This window comes from Chlorocebus sabaeus, chromosome 2 (genome assembly GCF_047675955.1).
Source record: "Chlorocebus sabaeus isolate Y175 chromosome 2, mChlSab1.0.hap1, whole genome shotgun sequence".
In the NCBI taxonomy this organism is placed as follows: Eukaryota; Metazoa; Chordata; class Mammalia; order Primates; family Cercopithecidae; genus Chlorocebus; species Chlorocebus sabaeus.
The window spans coordinates 35602873-35616426 of record NC_132905.1 but is presented as its reverse complement, the minus strand read 5'-3'; the positions used below and the strand labels follow the sequence as shown (position 1 = coordinate 35616426).

General features: G+C 43.5%; 1 protein-coding gene across 1 annotated transcript in view; it reads right to left on the bottom strand.

Moving 5' to 3' along the window:
* Window positions 1-1113: 1113 nt before the first annotated feature.
* Window positions 1114-13554, bottom strand: part of PANK2 (pantothenate kinase 2) — a 34165-nt gene continuing 21724 nt past the window's right edge. The window contains 4 exon segments of the mRNA XM_037990828.2: window positions 1114-1665; window positions 6415-6540; window positions 8184-8307; window positions 12351-12527. Of these exon segments, the coding sequence (XP_037846756.1) occupies window positions 1615-1665; window positions 6415-6540; window positions 8184-8307; window positions 12351-12527 (478 nt within the window). The 3' untranslated portion in view covers window positions 1114-1614.

Here is a 13554-nt window from a genome sequence, read left to right as displayed (position 1 = left end):
AGCAGGACCACAGCACAGGGGCCCCAGAGGGGCAGGCCCTGGCCTGGGTCTCCATGGGAAGTGAGCAAGTTCACAGAAGTTGGCCCAGGGAGTAGCACCCTGTGGTACAAACAGGAGGATGGTGGTGCCATCTTTGGTGGCTGGGTACTGGAGAAGGGTGAGACCACCAAGAGCGCTGCTGGGAGCAGAGGAGGGCAGAGGAACTCAGGATTAGGACATCAGAGGTAGTTATAGGCCAGGAGCCTGCCAAGAGCAGCAGCAGGGAGGAGGATCACCAATCACTGTCCAGGGGACAAAATTACCCTCCATGCAGCAGCCATCCTGCTCTGCACCCAAGGTCCCAATGCAGCAGCACCATATTTCCTAAGTGCCAAGGCCCAAGTGCAGAAGTGGCCATGCCTAGTGGAACAACCCACAGATCAGTTCCCCTAGCCCCAGCTGGAGCGCAGATGCCTCTGCTGCCCCCATGCGGCTGGCCGGCACCCTGCCCATCCCTCCCTGACCGCAGCCTTAAACTGCGGGGAGGCTGCAGAGCCTTGGGGTTTTCCTTCCTGGTCCAAGGCTGCTTTGTACAGGCCCGTCCTTGCCTTCAACAGCAATATGGGCACCACTTAAGACCTCAGATATGAAAGGTGCATTCTCTCCTTGGGAAAGGCTTTTGAAATTATTCTGCACAGCAGAAAGAAAAGCTTCAGCCCCTACCAAGAGCACCTGCAGCCTGGCACTCAGGCAGTCTTCTGAGCCTCACCTCCCAGTGCCACAGAGCCCTGAAGGACCCCCAACTCCCCATGAGTTCTTTGACAGACACCTCAGTTCTTCCTTTTCTACTTAGCCTGAAAGAAAAACCAGATTCTCCCTGATCCCCTGAGGAGGTGTTGATTCTAGTGGCCCTTCTGACTCATATTAGTCTTCCAGATTGTGCTGGTTCTGCCAGTGTACCCACTTTCATCAGAACAGTCCTCCCAATACCCAAGGAAATTCTGCCAAGAAAAGAAGTCCTGTCTTTCCAGACATTCATTCCCAGGATTTAGTGTAAAGTACATGGAACTGCCCTTCCAAAAACTGCTTGTTAAGTTTCAGGTACACAATTAACCTGCCCAATTAAGTCTGCAGAACCTTGAAATAAAACATGTTTTACAGTTAAGTTCACACACAGGCTTAATGCAAACCAGAATAATGCACAGATGATTGCCAAGACCATACTGACAAATTGTGATTAGATTTTAACATATCGTAGCCTGCCTTACATTCAGCAAGTTCAAACAGGACACAAAACCACAGTCAACTGAACACAGAGCAGCTCTCTTCTAAAGCATCTCCAGTGAGTGATACAGAGATTTCAAAAATACAAAGCAGGCAACGTATATACAGCAAATCCTCACACTGCTTGGACATGGGCCACTTTTTTGTTGTTTTTAATGTATCTTTCCTTCCTGGTTGCTAGTTTAGACTGAATTCTTAAGGATTTATCTTGATGACTTAGAAAAATACACGCATCCTTTCTCACTTTGTTTCAGGTAGTGCACAGTCATGAAATTGAGTAAGTCTCTTAAAGAAATGAAAGTCCACAGATCCCACGGTGGAAGGTTTCAGGAACCCCTCCCCAGGTAACGATCAGGGGATCTTCAACAGCTCAAGGAGTGCTCCAACAGCTCCAAAATAACCCTGAAAGAAAATACACCAAAAATAAGTGCAATTTTCCTTAGACTTATTCAGCTCACCTTATATGTGATGACTAGTGTTAAAGCCAACACTGCCCTTCACACAGCATACCCATTTCCTGAGCACCCCAGAAGGGCCAAGGCCAGCCTGGGAGCACAGATGCCCTAAGGAGTCCCTGTCTGGGGAGGGGGCTGGATGTCCTAGACTATCCAAGCACTTCAGACCACTGTGATAAGAGCAAAACCAAACCCGCAGAGGGGCCGATAGGAGCTATGAGGCTAGCAGCAGCTCAGTTACCTCTGGTAAGAGACAGAAACTGACTTGTATTTCTGGGGAATGAGGTGAGAAGCAGCAGAGGCCTGGAGCATTTCCAGACAACTAAGGAATGAAGGCGAGGTGGGATGTGAAGTGCAATGAAGCAGGTGCAGTTGGGGGGTGGGTCACAGACGGTGAGAGCCCGACTGGGCTGGGGGACGGAGGGAGAGTAAGAGATAAGATGGATTCAAGATTCACCCCTAACAGAGGACAGGACAGCAGGAGGGGGGCAGCATCCCCAAGAATGGGGACACAGGAGTAAGAGACATGGAGAGCAAGGCCGGTGGGTGAGTTCCCTACAGGACATGAGACGCTAAGGTGCCCACAGCAGCCAAGCAGCTGTGCCCGGGTGGTCACCAGACATCTGGATCACTGGCCCAGAAGCCAGAGGGGACAAGGATGGGAGGGGGGACAACATCCCTGAGAATGGGGACACAGGAGTAAGAGATGTGGAAAGCAAGGCCAGTGGGTGAGTTCTCTACAGGACATGAGAAGCTGAGGTGCCCACAGCAGCCAAGCAGCTGTGCCCAGGTGGTCACCAGACACCTGGATCACTGGCCCAGAAGCAGGGAGCATAGGAAGGAACACCACCACCCAGAGGCAACGTGGAGAGGCACAGAACAAAGAGCAAACCCTGAGGAAGCACGGAGGTTCCTGAGGGAGGGCAGCCCTCAGCCCTCCTGAGACACAGAAGCAGCAGCTGAGAGAGGACAAGCACTGTGCTGTCTCCAGAAGCAAGCAGTCTGGTCACGTGCAACCAAGAACTCACAACCAAAACACAGGAATAGCACATTAGAGAAAACGAGGCAAACCCCATAATGACAGAAAAGAGAATGGTAGCAAGAATCAGAGGTAAATCCTAAAACGATGCAGAATCCATCAGGGTCTCTAACCCGTAAGGTAAGGTATCAGACTACTTTTTAAAACAAATAACCAAATAAGGAATGAGAAGATCCTGAAAGACTTGTGTATGGATTTTTAAAAAAATAAACAAGTCTCTGAAACATCATAAATAACTACCACTCTATCTTTCACGAAAAGCTTCTTCAAGAAACGTGATCAAACAAAAGAGGCCAAAGCCTTTCTTGTCACACCCTAGTTGGCAATTTAAAAGAAAGGCATATTGTCCGGGCACAGTGGTTCACAGCTGTAACCCAGCACTTTGGGAGACTAAGGCAGGTGGATCACTTGAGGTCTGGAGTTCAACACCAGCCTGGCCAATATGGCAAACCCCGTGTCTCTACTAAAAATACAAAAATTAGCCAGGTGCTGTGGTATGTGCCTGTAGTCCCAGCTACTCAGGAGGCTTAGACAAGAGAATCACCTGAACCCAGGAGGCAGAAGTTAAAGTGAGCCAAGACTGCGCCACTGTACTCCGGCCTGGCTGACAGAGTGAGACCCCATCTCAAAAAACAAAAACAAACAAATAAAAGAAAGGCATATTGACCATCTTTGGTTTTGGTGTGTATAAATAAAATAAAGGCAGCCACACCAATCTGTGATGTGAGGCAGCCAGCAGCTACAGGACAAAGCACAACGGAAATACAGAGGCAAGGGTATTTGTCTTAATAGTTCACTATACAGTCTGTTTTAGGTAGCTTTCTGTACCTTTTATAATAAAATACAGAAGATAAAGTCAACCATTGTATATACATATATATACACACAGAGAGAGAGGGGGGTCCACTGAAGACTGGGATGCTACTATTGAGACAGAAACAGGCAGTTATAAACTATAACATGCTAAGATGAGAGTAAAGGAAGAAAAGAGGAAAGACTTGAGAGAATCTATAGGAAGCTTTCACAAGAAAAGTTAAAGTGACTTCAATGTGACGGCAAGAAAATATTTCAAGGCTCAGAGAGGCTAAAGTAATCAAAGTTCCACAAGTACAGAGATCAACAAAAGAGTCAAAGGCCTGAATGCAAATGGAAAACACAGGGACAAATGGACTAGCAAAGCTAACTAGTGGGAAAAACAAAGTCAGCGAGCAATAAGGACAAAATGCAACCAAGAATTTCACAAAGGGCTTATAACTATTATGATATGACGGTATCGGTCTGGTGTTTTGTTTTTTATTTTGAGATGGAGTTTCGCTCTTGTTGCCCAGGCTGGAGTGCAGTAGTGCGTCTCGGCTCACTGCAACCTCTGCCTTCCGGGTTCAAGCGATTCGGCTCACTGCAACCTCTGCCTTCCGGGTTCAAGCGATTCTCCCACCTCAGCCTCCCAAGTAGCTGAGATTACAGGCATGTGCCACCACGCCCAGCTAATCTGTGTGTGTGTGTGTGTGTGTGTGTGTTTTTTTTTTTGAGACGGAGTCTCACTCTGTCGCCCAGGCTGGAGTGCAGTGGCCGGATCTCAGCTCACTGCAAGCTCCGCCTCCCGGGTTTACACCATTCTCCTGCCTCAGCCTCCCGAGTAGCGGGGACTACAGGCGCCCACCATCTTGCCCGGCTAGTTTTTTGTATTTTTTAGTAGAGACGGGGTTTCACCGTGTTAGCCAGGATGGTCTCGATCTCCTGACCTCGTGATCTGCCCGCCTCGGCCTCCCAAAGTGCTGGGATTACAGGCTTGAGCCACCATGCCCGGCCTAATTTTTGTATTTTTTGTAGTGACAGGGCTTCTCCATGTTGGTCAGGCTGGTCTCGAACTCCTGACCTGGTGATCTGCCCACCTCAGCCTCCCAAAGTGCTGGGATTACAGGCGTAAGCCACTGAGCCTGGCCTGTTTGGTGTTTTTGTCTGTTTTGTTGTTTTGTTTTTGAGACAGAGTCTCGTTCTGTTGCCCAGGCTGTAGTACAGTGGTGTGATCTCAACTCACTGCAACCTCCGCCTCCCAAGTTCAAGAGATTCTCCTGTCTCAGCCTCCCGAGTAGCTGGGATTACAGGCACCCGCCATTGCACCCGGCTACTTTTTGTATTTTTAGTAGAGATGGGGTTTTGCCATGTTGGCCAGGCTGGTCTCAAACTCCTGACCTCAGGTGATCTGCCCATCTCAGCCTCCCAAAATGCTGGGATTACAGATATGAGCCACCGCACCGAGCCTGTTTTTTGTGGTTTTTTTTAAGGTTAACTTAAAAAACTAATCTCCATGTTCTACCTAGGAAAAGGTTAAACAAGAGGCAGAAATAAAACAGAAAAAGATCTAACATTCGAGTTTTTAAAATTCTAATATAAAGCAAAATAAAATAAATCTGAGATCACAAAAAAAAGATGTATACAGAAACACCATGAACTGTAAGAAACTTAATGGCAATTCAGTGCTGGTTTACGAATACAGTAATGCTAGAATTTTAAAACTAAGTTAGATGACTTCAATTTTAAGCTTTTTGACAAGGGGATTTGTGTACTTTGGACTTCAACTATGAACTAAAGCAATTTAAAGAGAAAAAGTAATCTAGCACTTCAAATCTGTGCTACTATCTGGACTTTGATTTCCTTTAATTAATATAGACTGTTTAACTAAATATGCAATACAATTCTGAAAAATGTTCATCATAACAATACCTAAAATCCAAGAACAGTTCAAATAATAGTTCAATTGCCCCACAACCAAGAAGGGAAGAACGAACCCTATCTTCTTTCCACACCTCTGCTTCTTTTCCCCAACAGGAAAAGTAAGAGTGCTTTCCAAGACAGGCTATGAGGTTGAGCAATCTGATTCTTTTCCATTTCATCATTTCCAGCCTGTCTACAATTGTACTTAAGTTCTTATGATAGTGTGGTTCTAGTCTGACAGGTTTACTGATCTATTCATTTTTACAACATGCATCTTAAATAACTGGCACAAGAATTACAATATATAAAAATTGGCATTGAAAAAAATGAAAAAAACCAGAACCCAGAGTAATGGCACAGTCAGTGCAATAGAAAAAATATAAAGGACAGTTCAGACAAAAATGTGGCATCAGAAATATAGGGGAATGTTCATCAAGGGTTTTTCTCTAAAATTCCTAATCTTACGATTAAATTAACCCAAAATCTACCTTGCATTAGTATCAGGGAAGAAACAGCTTTCAAATGTTACAAAGTTAAACTACCAAAAAAGGTGGGCACAGTGGCTCACACCTGTAATCCTGGAACTTTGGGAGGCCAAGGAGGGCAGATCACTTAAGGTCAGGAGTTTGAGATCAGTCCAGCTTGGCCAACTAAAAGTACAAAAATTAGCAGGGTGTGGTGGCGCACGCTTGTAATCCTAGCTACTTAAGAGACTGAGGTGGCAGGATTGCTTGAACCCAGGAGGCGGAGGCTGCAGTGAGCCCCGAGACTGCACCACTGCACTCCAGTCTGGGTGACAGAGTGAGACTCCATCTCGAAAAAACAAAAAACAAAAGAAACACTGCAGCCCATCTCACCTCCACCCTCTACCTCAAGTTCCACGACAGTGTGACCCGCAGCCCTCTGTGTACATAATATATCACAAAGAACAAGTCAGCTTACCTCGTGTTCCGAAAAAAGTGCTTTCAACTGCCCCTTGGACCAATAATCCAAAGCATATGCCAAAAGCCGCATGGCGATCGTATTAATTCTCAAGAAATTTCCAACAAATACCACCTGGTTAATGTTCTGAGCACACCAAAAAAAGGCAATTAGTTGTCATCTTAATTCCTATTTTCTCATAAAAGCTACCCCAAATAGAGCACCATGTGCATAGCTCTTAGCAACAATTTGACTGCTGATCAAATTTAGTCCGGTTGGTCTAGGGCTACTTAAACCTGATCCCCAGACAACTCTGGACCCACTGCAAAGCATGCTAGATAATGTCACAGGAGAGGAAAACAGATTAGGAAAAACATTTGTATTAAATATGACCAGTAATAACTAGTTTTGAATACAATGTTTTATACAGAGAAGTTAAAAAAACAAACAAACAAAAACCAGTATGACCCCAATCCAAAAGAAGGACAGTGACACAAACAGGCAAAGTATACAAGCAATATAACACACAGGGAAAAAAATCAAACCACTAGTTATCAAAGTAAAATTTTAGACCTATTAAGCTAGCAAAACAAAGCAACTGAAATTCCATCACCAATGTCAGTAAAGTTGTAGTAAAATTAATCCACTCATTCACTGCTAAAGATGATCTAAATTGGTGCAGCCCTTGTGCAAAGCATCATGACGATAAATGTCAAAATTCATGAGCATGATCATTTCTGTAGACCAGAAATCTCACTCCTAAGTAAGCCCCATATCAAGAATAAAATTCAACCAAAGAATAACTTCATGCTTAAAAATGCTTACTGCCAAGTTATCAGCAAGCAACCGAATGCCAAGCTCTATGTTGTTTGATATAAAATAACTCGATCAAATAAATATACAGCCATGAAATGTGTAATATTTAAGTACAAAATACAAATTGTGGTATGCACACCAACTAAAATTTCTGAAAATACATAAGCACAGGAAAGGGAACATACAATAAAGAAAAAAAGTAGTTATGATATTCAAACAAAGAAATGTTTAATTACTTGATGTTGATACAGTATTTTTTCACTTAAAATGAGACAAATCCTTTGTGCCTTTTGAGGTTTCCTTTTAAGCTCCATGCCTGTATCATCTATTTAAAGGATAACTTTTTAAAAATAAAAATAAAAGAATAATTTAACAACTGTACACACAAGCCATAAGCTGCAGCAACTGGATCCTAGATCCTCTTTCCCCAAGGGCAGCCCATTCTTGGTTCTTTCATAGCCCTGTACAATGCTGCTTGACCTGAATGCTACAAGGCAGCACTGTAAAGAAGCTGAAAGCACAAAGACACAGCTCTGCTGAGGTGGGGGAGCCAAGGAGGGCACTCCTCGGCCTGCTCAGTCTTCTCCCAGCTTCAGTGACTTCCTCTGGATTCCTCCCTAGGGCCTCTAGAGCTCAGCGGTGACTGTGGAGTCTACATTCAGCATCGTTATCCATCATCACCCCCAACAGTCCCCAATATCTGGAACACTGGCTACCTTCTACTCTTCCTCTACTTTGTCCTCAAAATATGTCATTTTACTTCTAGACAAGTAGCAATGTTTATCTTCAGTTAAAAAAAAAAAAAAAGATGATGATGATTAATCTGTATTTGAAGAGTTTTAACTTCGTGCTAAAACAAACCCCACCCCAAATGACTACATTTAGGCACTGTTCTGAGAAGACAGACATATGGTGGGGCCCACTTAAGTTCAGTTTTTTCCTTAGAGCAATTAAAGAAACCCATGTCCCCTTACTTCATTAAGGGCACACATTCTTGCTATTGAGCCAATGTTGTTGGTGATGGTGATCAAAGTCGCTCTGGCAAGGTCCTCTTTACTAACCGCCTCTCGCTTCTCCTTGCTCATCATGTTTCCAAAGCTGTGATGGGGGGGAAAAAAAAATTCCCATTGCTAAACCAAAAGCAACAAAGCCCAACAGAACTTGAATGTTACTTTATTGAAATAAAATTAGCTTTTAGGGCAACATTGTTGAAATCTTCAAACTTTTTATTTTGCAATAATGGAGCATCTGCTCAAAGATAAATGCAGCTTCAAATAGAGCCCTCAAACAATCTAAATGAGCAGACAGCTTTCCCTGCGGTTTCTAATGAAGTCGAGCTTTGATACCAGATATTCACACATTCAGTTAGAATCTCATCAGATGCACTGGAAGGCACCATTGCTCCTGCAACCAGACAGTTCCAGGACAACACCTCTAACAGCGATTCATCTCAACTGCACAGCTGTTCCACTCAGATGGTCACATGCACATCCAGTAAACTGTTCCATCAGAGCAGAGCAAAGCACAGACAGCTGAGTCCCAGAGTGAGCTACCTAAGAGTTTCAGGTTTCCCTAGAAGATAAAGTACTTCAATGTACATGCCGAGCAGAACTGCTACAATAATTTGCCAATCAGAAAAGGAGGTAATCACCAATGAGCAAATGTTACAAACACAGAAAATGAAATCAACAGCATTTACCAAGTGTCTAAACTTAGTAAACAAGCATGTATATAAGTGATTTTTCTATTAGTAAAAGCCATGTGCCCCAACATACGAAAAACAATTATACTTCTAAACGATCTCAAAATGGAGATGATTTCATTCATAATAGCATCAGAGAATAAAACGCTTACAGATATATCTAACAAAAGTGTAACACCTGTACAATAAAATCTACAAAACACCGTTGAAAGAAAGCAAAGATCTAAATAAATGGAAAGGCATTCCATCTTTTTGGATCAGAAAACTCTGTATTAGGATGGCAATACTCTCCAAATTGGCCAAAAGAGTCAACGCAATCTCTATTAAAATCCCAACTGTCTTATTTATAGACCTTGCCAAGTTAACCCTAAAATTCATACCCTCAAGGTACCCAGAATAGCCAAAATAATCTTGAAAAAAGAACAAGTTGGATGACTCACACTTTCTTACTTCAGAACTTAATACAAAGCTACAGTATCAAGGCAATGTGGTAATGGCATAAAAACAGATATATATATATCAATGGCACAGAACTTATCGAGTCCAGGAATAAACCCAAACATCTATGGTCAACTGATTTTTGACAAAGGGGGGAAGAGAATTTAACAGGGAAAGAATCATCTTTTCAACAAATGGTACTAGGATAACTGGACATCCACACACAAAAGAAATGAACTTGGACCTCCACCTCACACCATACACAAAAGTTATTCAAAATGGATCAAATATAAGAGCTAGATATCAGAGCTAAAACCACCGGGCGCAGTGGCTCACGCCTGTAATCCCAGCACTTTGGGAGGTCAAGGCGGACGGATCACGAGGTCAAGAGATGAGACCATCCTGGACAATATGGTGAAACCCTGCCTCTACTAAAAATACAAAAATTAGCTGGGCGTGGTGGTATGCACTGTAGTCCCAGTTACTCGGGAGGCTGAGGCAGGAGAATCGCTTGAACCTGGGAGGCGGAGGTCGCAATGAGCTGAGATCGCGCCACCGCACTCCAGCCTGGTGACAGAGCAAGATTCTATCTCAAAATAAAATAAAATAAAATAATAATAATAATAATAATAATAAAATAAAAGAGCTAAAACTATAAAACTCTCAGAAGAAAAAAAAAACAATTCTTCATGATCTTAAATTAGGCAATTCTTCATCATCTTAGATTTCTTACATATAACACCAAAAGCACAAGTGATAGATGATAGATAAGATTAACTTCATCAAAATTTAGAATTTCCATGCTGCAAAGGATACTGTCAAGGAACTGAAAAGACAACTAACAAAATGGGACAAAATATTTGCAAATTATGTATCTAATAAGGGACTTGTATCCAGAACTCAATAATAAAAAGACAATCCAACTAAAAACTTAGCAATAGACTTAAGCAGATATTTCTCCAGAGACTACAGAGAGATGGCCAGTAAACACATGAAAAGATGTTCGGGCTGGGCACGGTGGCTCACACCTGTAATCCCAGCACTTTGGGAGGCCGAGATGGGTGGATCACTTGAGGTCAGGAGTTCAAGACCAGCCTGGCCAACATGGCGAACCCGCACCTCTACTAAAAATACAGAAATTAGCCAGGCATGTTGGCATAATTTGCAGGTGTGCCTGTAATCCCAGCTACCTGGGAGGTGAAGCAGGAGAATCACTTGAACCCAGGAGGTAGAGGTTTCAGTGAGGCAAGATGGTGTCACTGCACTCCAGCCTGCACAACAGAGCGAGACCTTGCCACACACACAAAAAAGGTGTTCAGTCAGGCGTGATGGCTCACACCTGTAATCCCAACATGTTGGGAAGCCAAGGTGGGAGTGGGAGGATCACTTGAGACCAGGACAGCCTAGGCAACATAGCAAGACCCTATCTCTACAAAAAATAAATCAGGCAAGGCAGTGCACAGCTATAGTCCTAGTGACTCAGGAGGCTGAGGCAGGAGAAACACTTGAGCCCAGGAGATCAAAGCTGTAATGAGCTATGATCGCAACACTGCACTCTCACTCACGTGGGCAACAGGGCGAGACCCTGCCTCTTAAAAAATAAAAACACTACAAGATATTACTTCACTCCTATTAAGACAACTAAAACCAAGAAGACAGACAGTAAGTGTTGACAAGAAATTTAAACGTTCATAACCTGTCAAGACTGTAAAATGGGACTGCCACTTTGGAAAACAGTGTAGCAGTTCCTCAAAAAATTAAACATTAAGTTATCATATGACTCAGCAATTCTCCTCTCAGGTATATACCCAAAAGAATTAAAAATATATGTGCATACATACAAAGACTTACACATAAATGTTCAACATTATAACCAAAAAAAGGAAACAACCCAAATGTTCATCAACCAATAAATGGATAAAATGTAGTATTATCCACATAATGAAATATCATGTGGCAGCCGGGCACGGTGGCTCACGCTTGTAATCCCAGCACTTCGGGAGGCTGGGGCAGGCAGATCACCTGAGGTCAGGAGTTAGAGACCAGCCTGGCCAACATGGAGAAATCCTTTCTCTACTAAAAAAAAAAAAACAAAATTAGCCAGGCTTGGTGGTGCATGCCTGTAATCCCAGCTACTCAGGAGGCTGAGGCAGGAGAATTGCTTGAACCCGGGAGGCGGGGGTTGCAGTGAGCCGAGATCACACCATTGCATTCCAGCCTGGGCAAAAAGAGCAAAACTCCGTCTCAGAAAAAAAAAAAAAGAAAGAAAAAAGAAATATTATTTGGCAATAAAAAGGAATAAAGTACTGATTCACACTGTAATGTGAATGTTTGAAAACATTATGCTAAACGAAGAAGTAATCACAAAAGATCACATACTGTATGATACCACTTAAATGTTCAGAAGAGGCAAACCTACAGAGACACAAAATAAATTACTGTTTGAGAGGGGCTATGGGGGGAATGGAGAGTGGTAGCTAATGAATATAAGGTTTCTTTCTAGGATAATAAAACTGTCCTAAAATTGGGATTACAGTGATGGTTGCGCAATCCTGTAAATATACTAGAAATCACGAAATTGTACACTTTAAACAGATGACTTTATAGTACGTAAATTATATCTCAACAGAGCTTTTTTAAAAAATATGCCCATTATTTTATCTCTGTATTTCTTTTGTTTGTTTTTGGGACGGAGTCTCACTGTGTCACCCAGGCTGGAGTGCAGTGGCGTGATCTCAGCTCACCGCAACCTCTGCCTCCAGGGTTCAAGTGATTCTCCTGCCTCAGCCTCCCAAGTAGCTGGGTCTACAGGTGCAAACCACCATGCCCGACTAATTTTTGTGTTTTTAGTAGGGACGAGGTTACGCTATGTTGACCAGGCTGGTCTCGAACTCCTGACCTCATGATCTGCCCGCCTCGGCCTCCCAAAGTGCTGGGATTACAGGCATGAGCCCCTGCGCCCGGCCCTCCTGTATTTCTTAGAACACACATGCCCCCTTACCTTGAAGCCACAGCCCAGCCTGGCAGTCCAAACCTCTCATAGTCCCCTCCATAAATATCTCGTACTAGTTTATCCACTTTGGTGCTATCTCCACGAGATGCCATTTCAAGAGCTTCTTCAAAAGTGGTACAGCCAGTAAGAAGACAACAGAGACCAAAAAAAGTTCCTCCTCCAAGACTATGATTTAAAAAAAAGTAACACAGTATTGTAACATTTTAAAAAATAAGAACAGGAAGTTAACGTTTATGAACCCCAAAACCATATTCACATATCCAACCCAATCATGCAAATGTCACTGGTAGGAAACAAGTCTGTGAAAAGATAAGGTGCCTGATATACACCTTTAAGACACATATGCATGTGAGCCAACATGCAAAGTCCAAAATATAGGGCCCATGTCCCCAGAGCAGTCTGGCTGGCTACCAAGTATGAAGAGCCTCAAGTGTAAATTAGCCCTACACGCCTGGGGTCATGCTAACACCTCCTCCCCTTCCCTCTCCAAGTACATTCCCTGAGTCATTCTCATCTGAGCACCTTGTCACCCTGGCTTATCAGTGCACCCCCCATCATACTCCTCCTGCAATGTGTTTTGTCACAAAAAAATTACTCCTCTATTTAAATCACAACTGCTTTTTAAAAAATTTGTTTATCCCAACCCCAGATTCCTGTTTTTCTGTTTTTCCTGAAGTGACTTCTGACCCTTAAGCCGAAACATTTTCTTTCATCTAATCCTCTTTTTTTTTTTTTTGAGATGGAGTTTAGCTCTTGTTGCCCAGGCTGGAAGTACAATGGCACGATCTTGGCTCACCACAATCTCTGCCTCCTGGTTCAAGTGATTCTCCTGCTTTGGCCTCCCAAGTAGCTGGGATTACAGGCATGTGCCACCATGCCCGGCTAATTTTGTATTTTTAGTAGAGACGCGGTTTCTCCATGTTGGCCAGGTTGGTCTTTAACACCCTACCTCAATGCGCCCGCCTCGGCCTCCCAAAGTGCTGGGATTACAGGTGTGAGCCACTGTGCCCGGCCCTAATTCTCTCTTCTCTTTTTTTTTTTTTTTTTTTTCTGAGACAGAGTCTCACTCTGTCACCCAGGCTCGAGTGCAGTGGCACAATCTCGGCTCACTGCAACCTCCACCCTCTGAGTTCAAGCAATTCTCCCGCCTCAGCCTCCTGAGTAGCTGGGATTATAGGTGCCTGCCACTGCG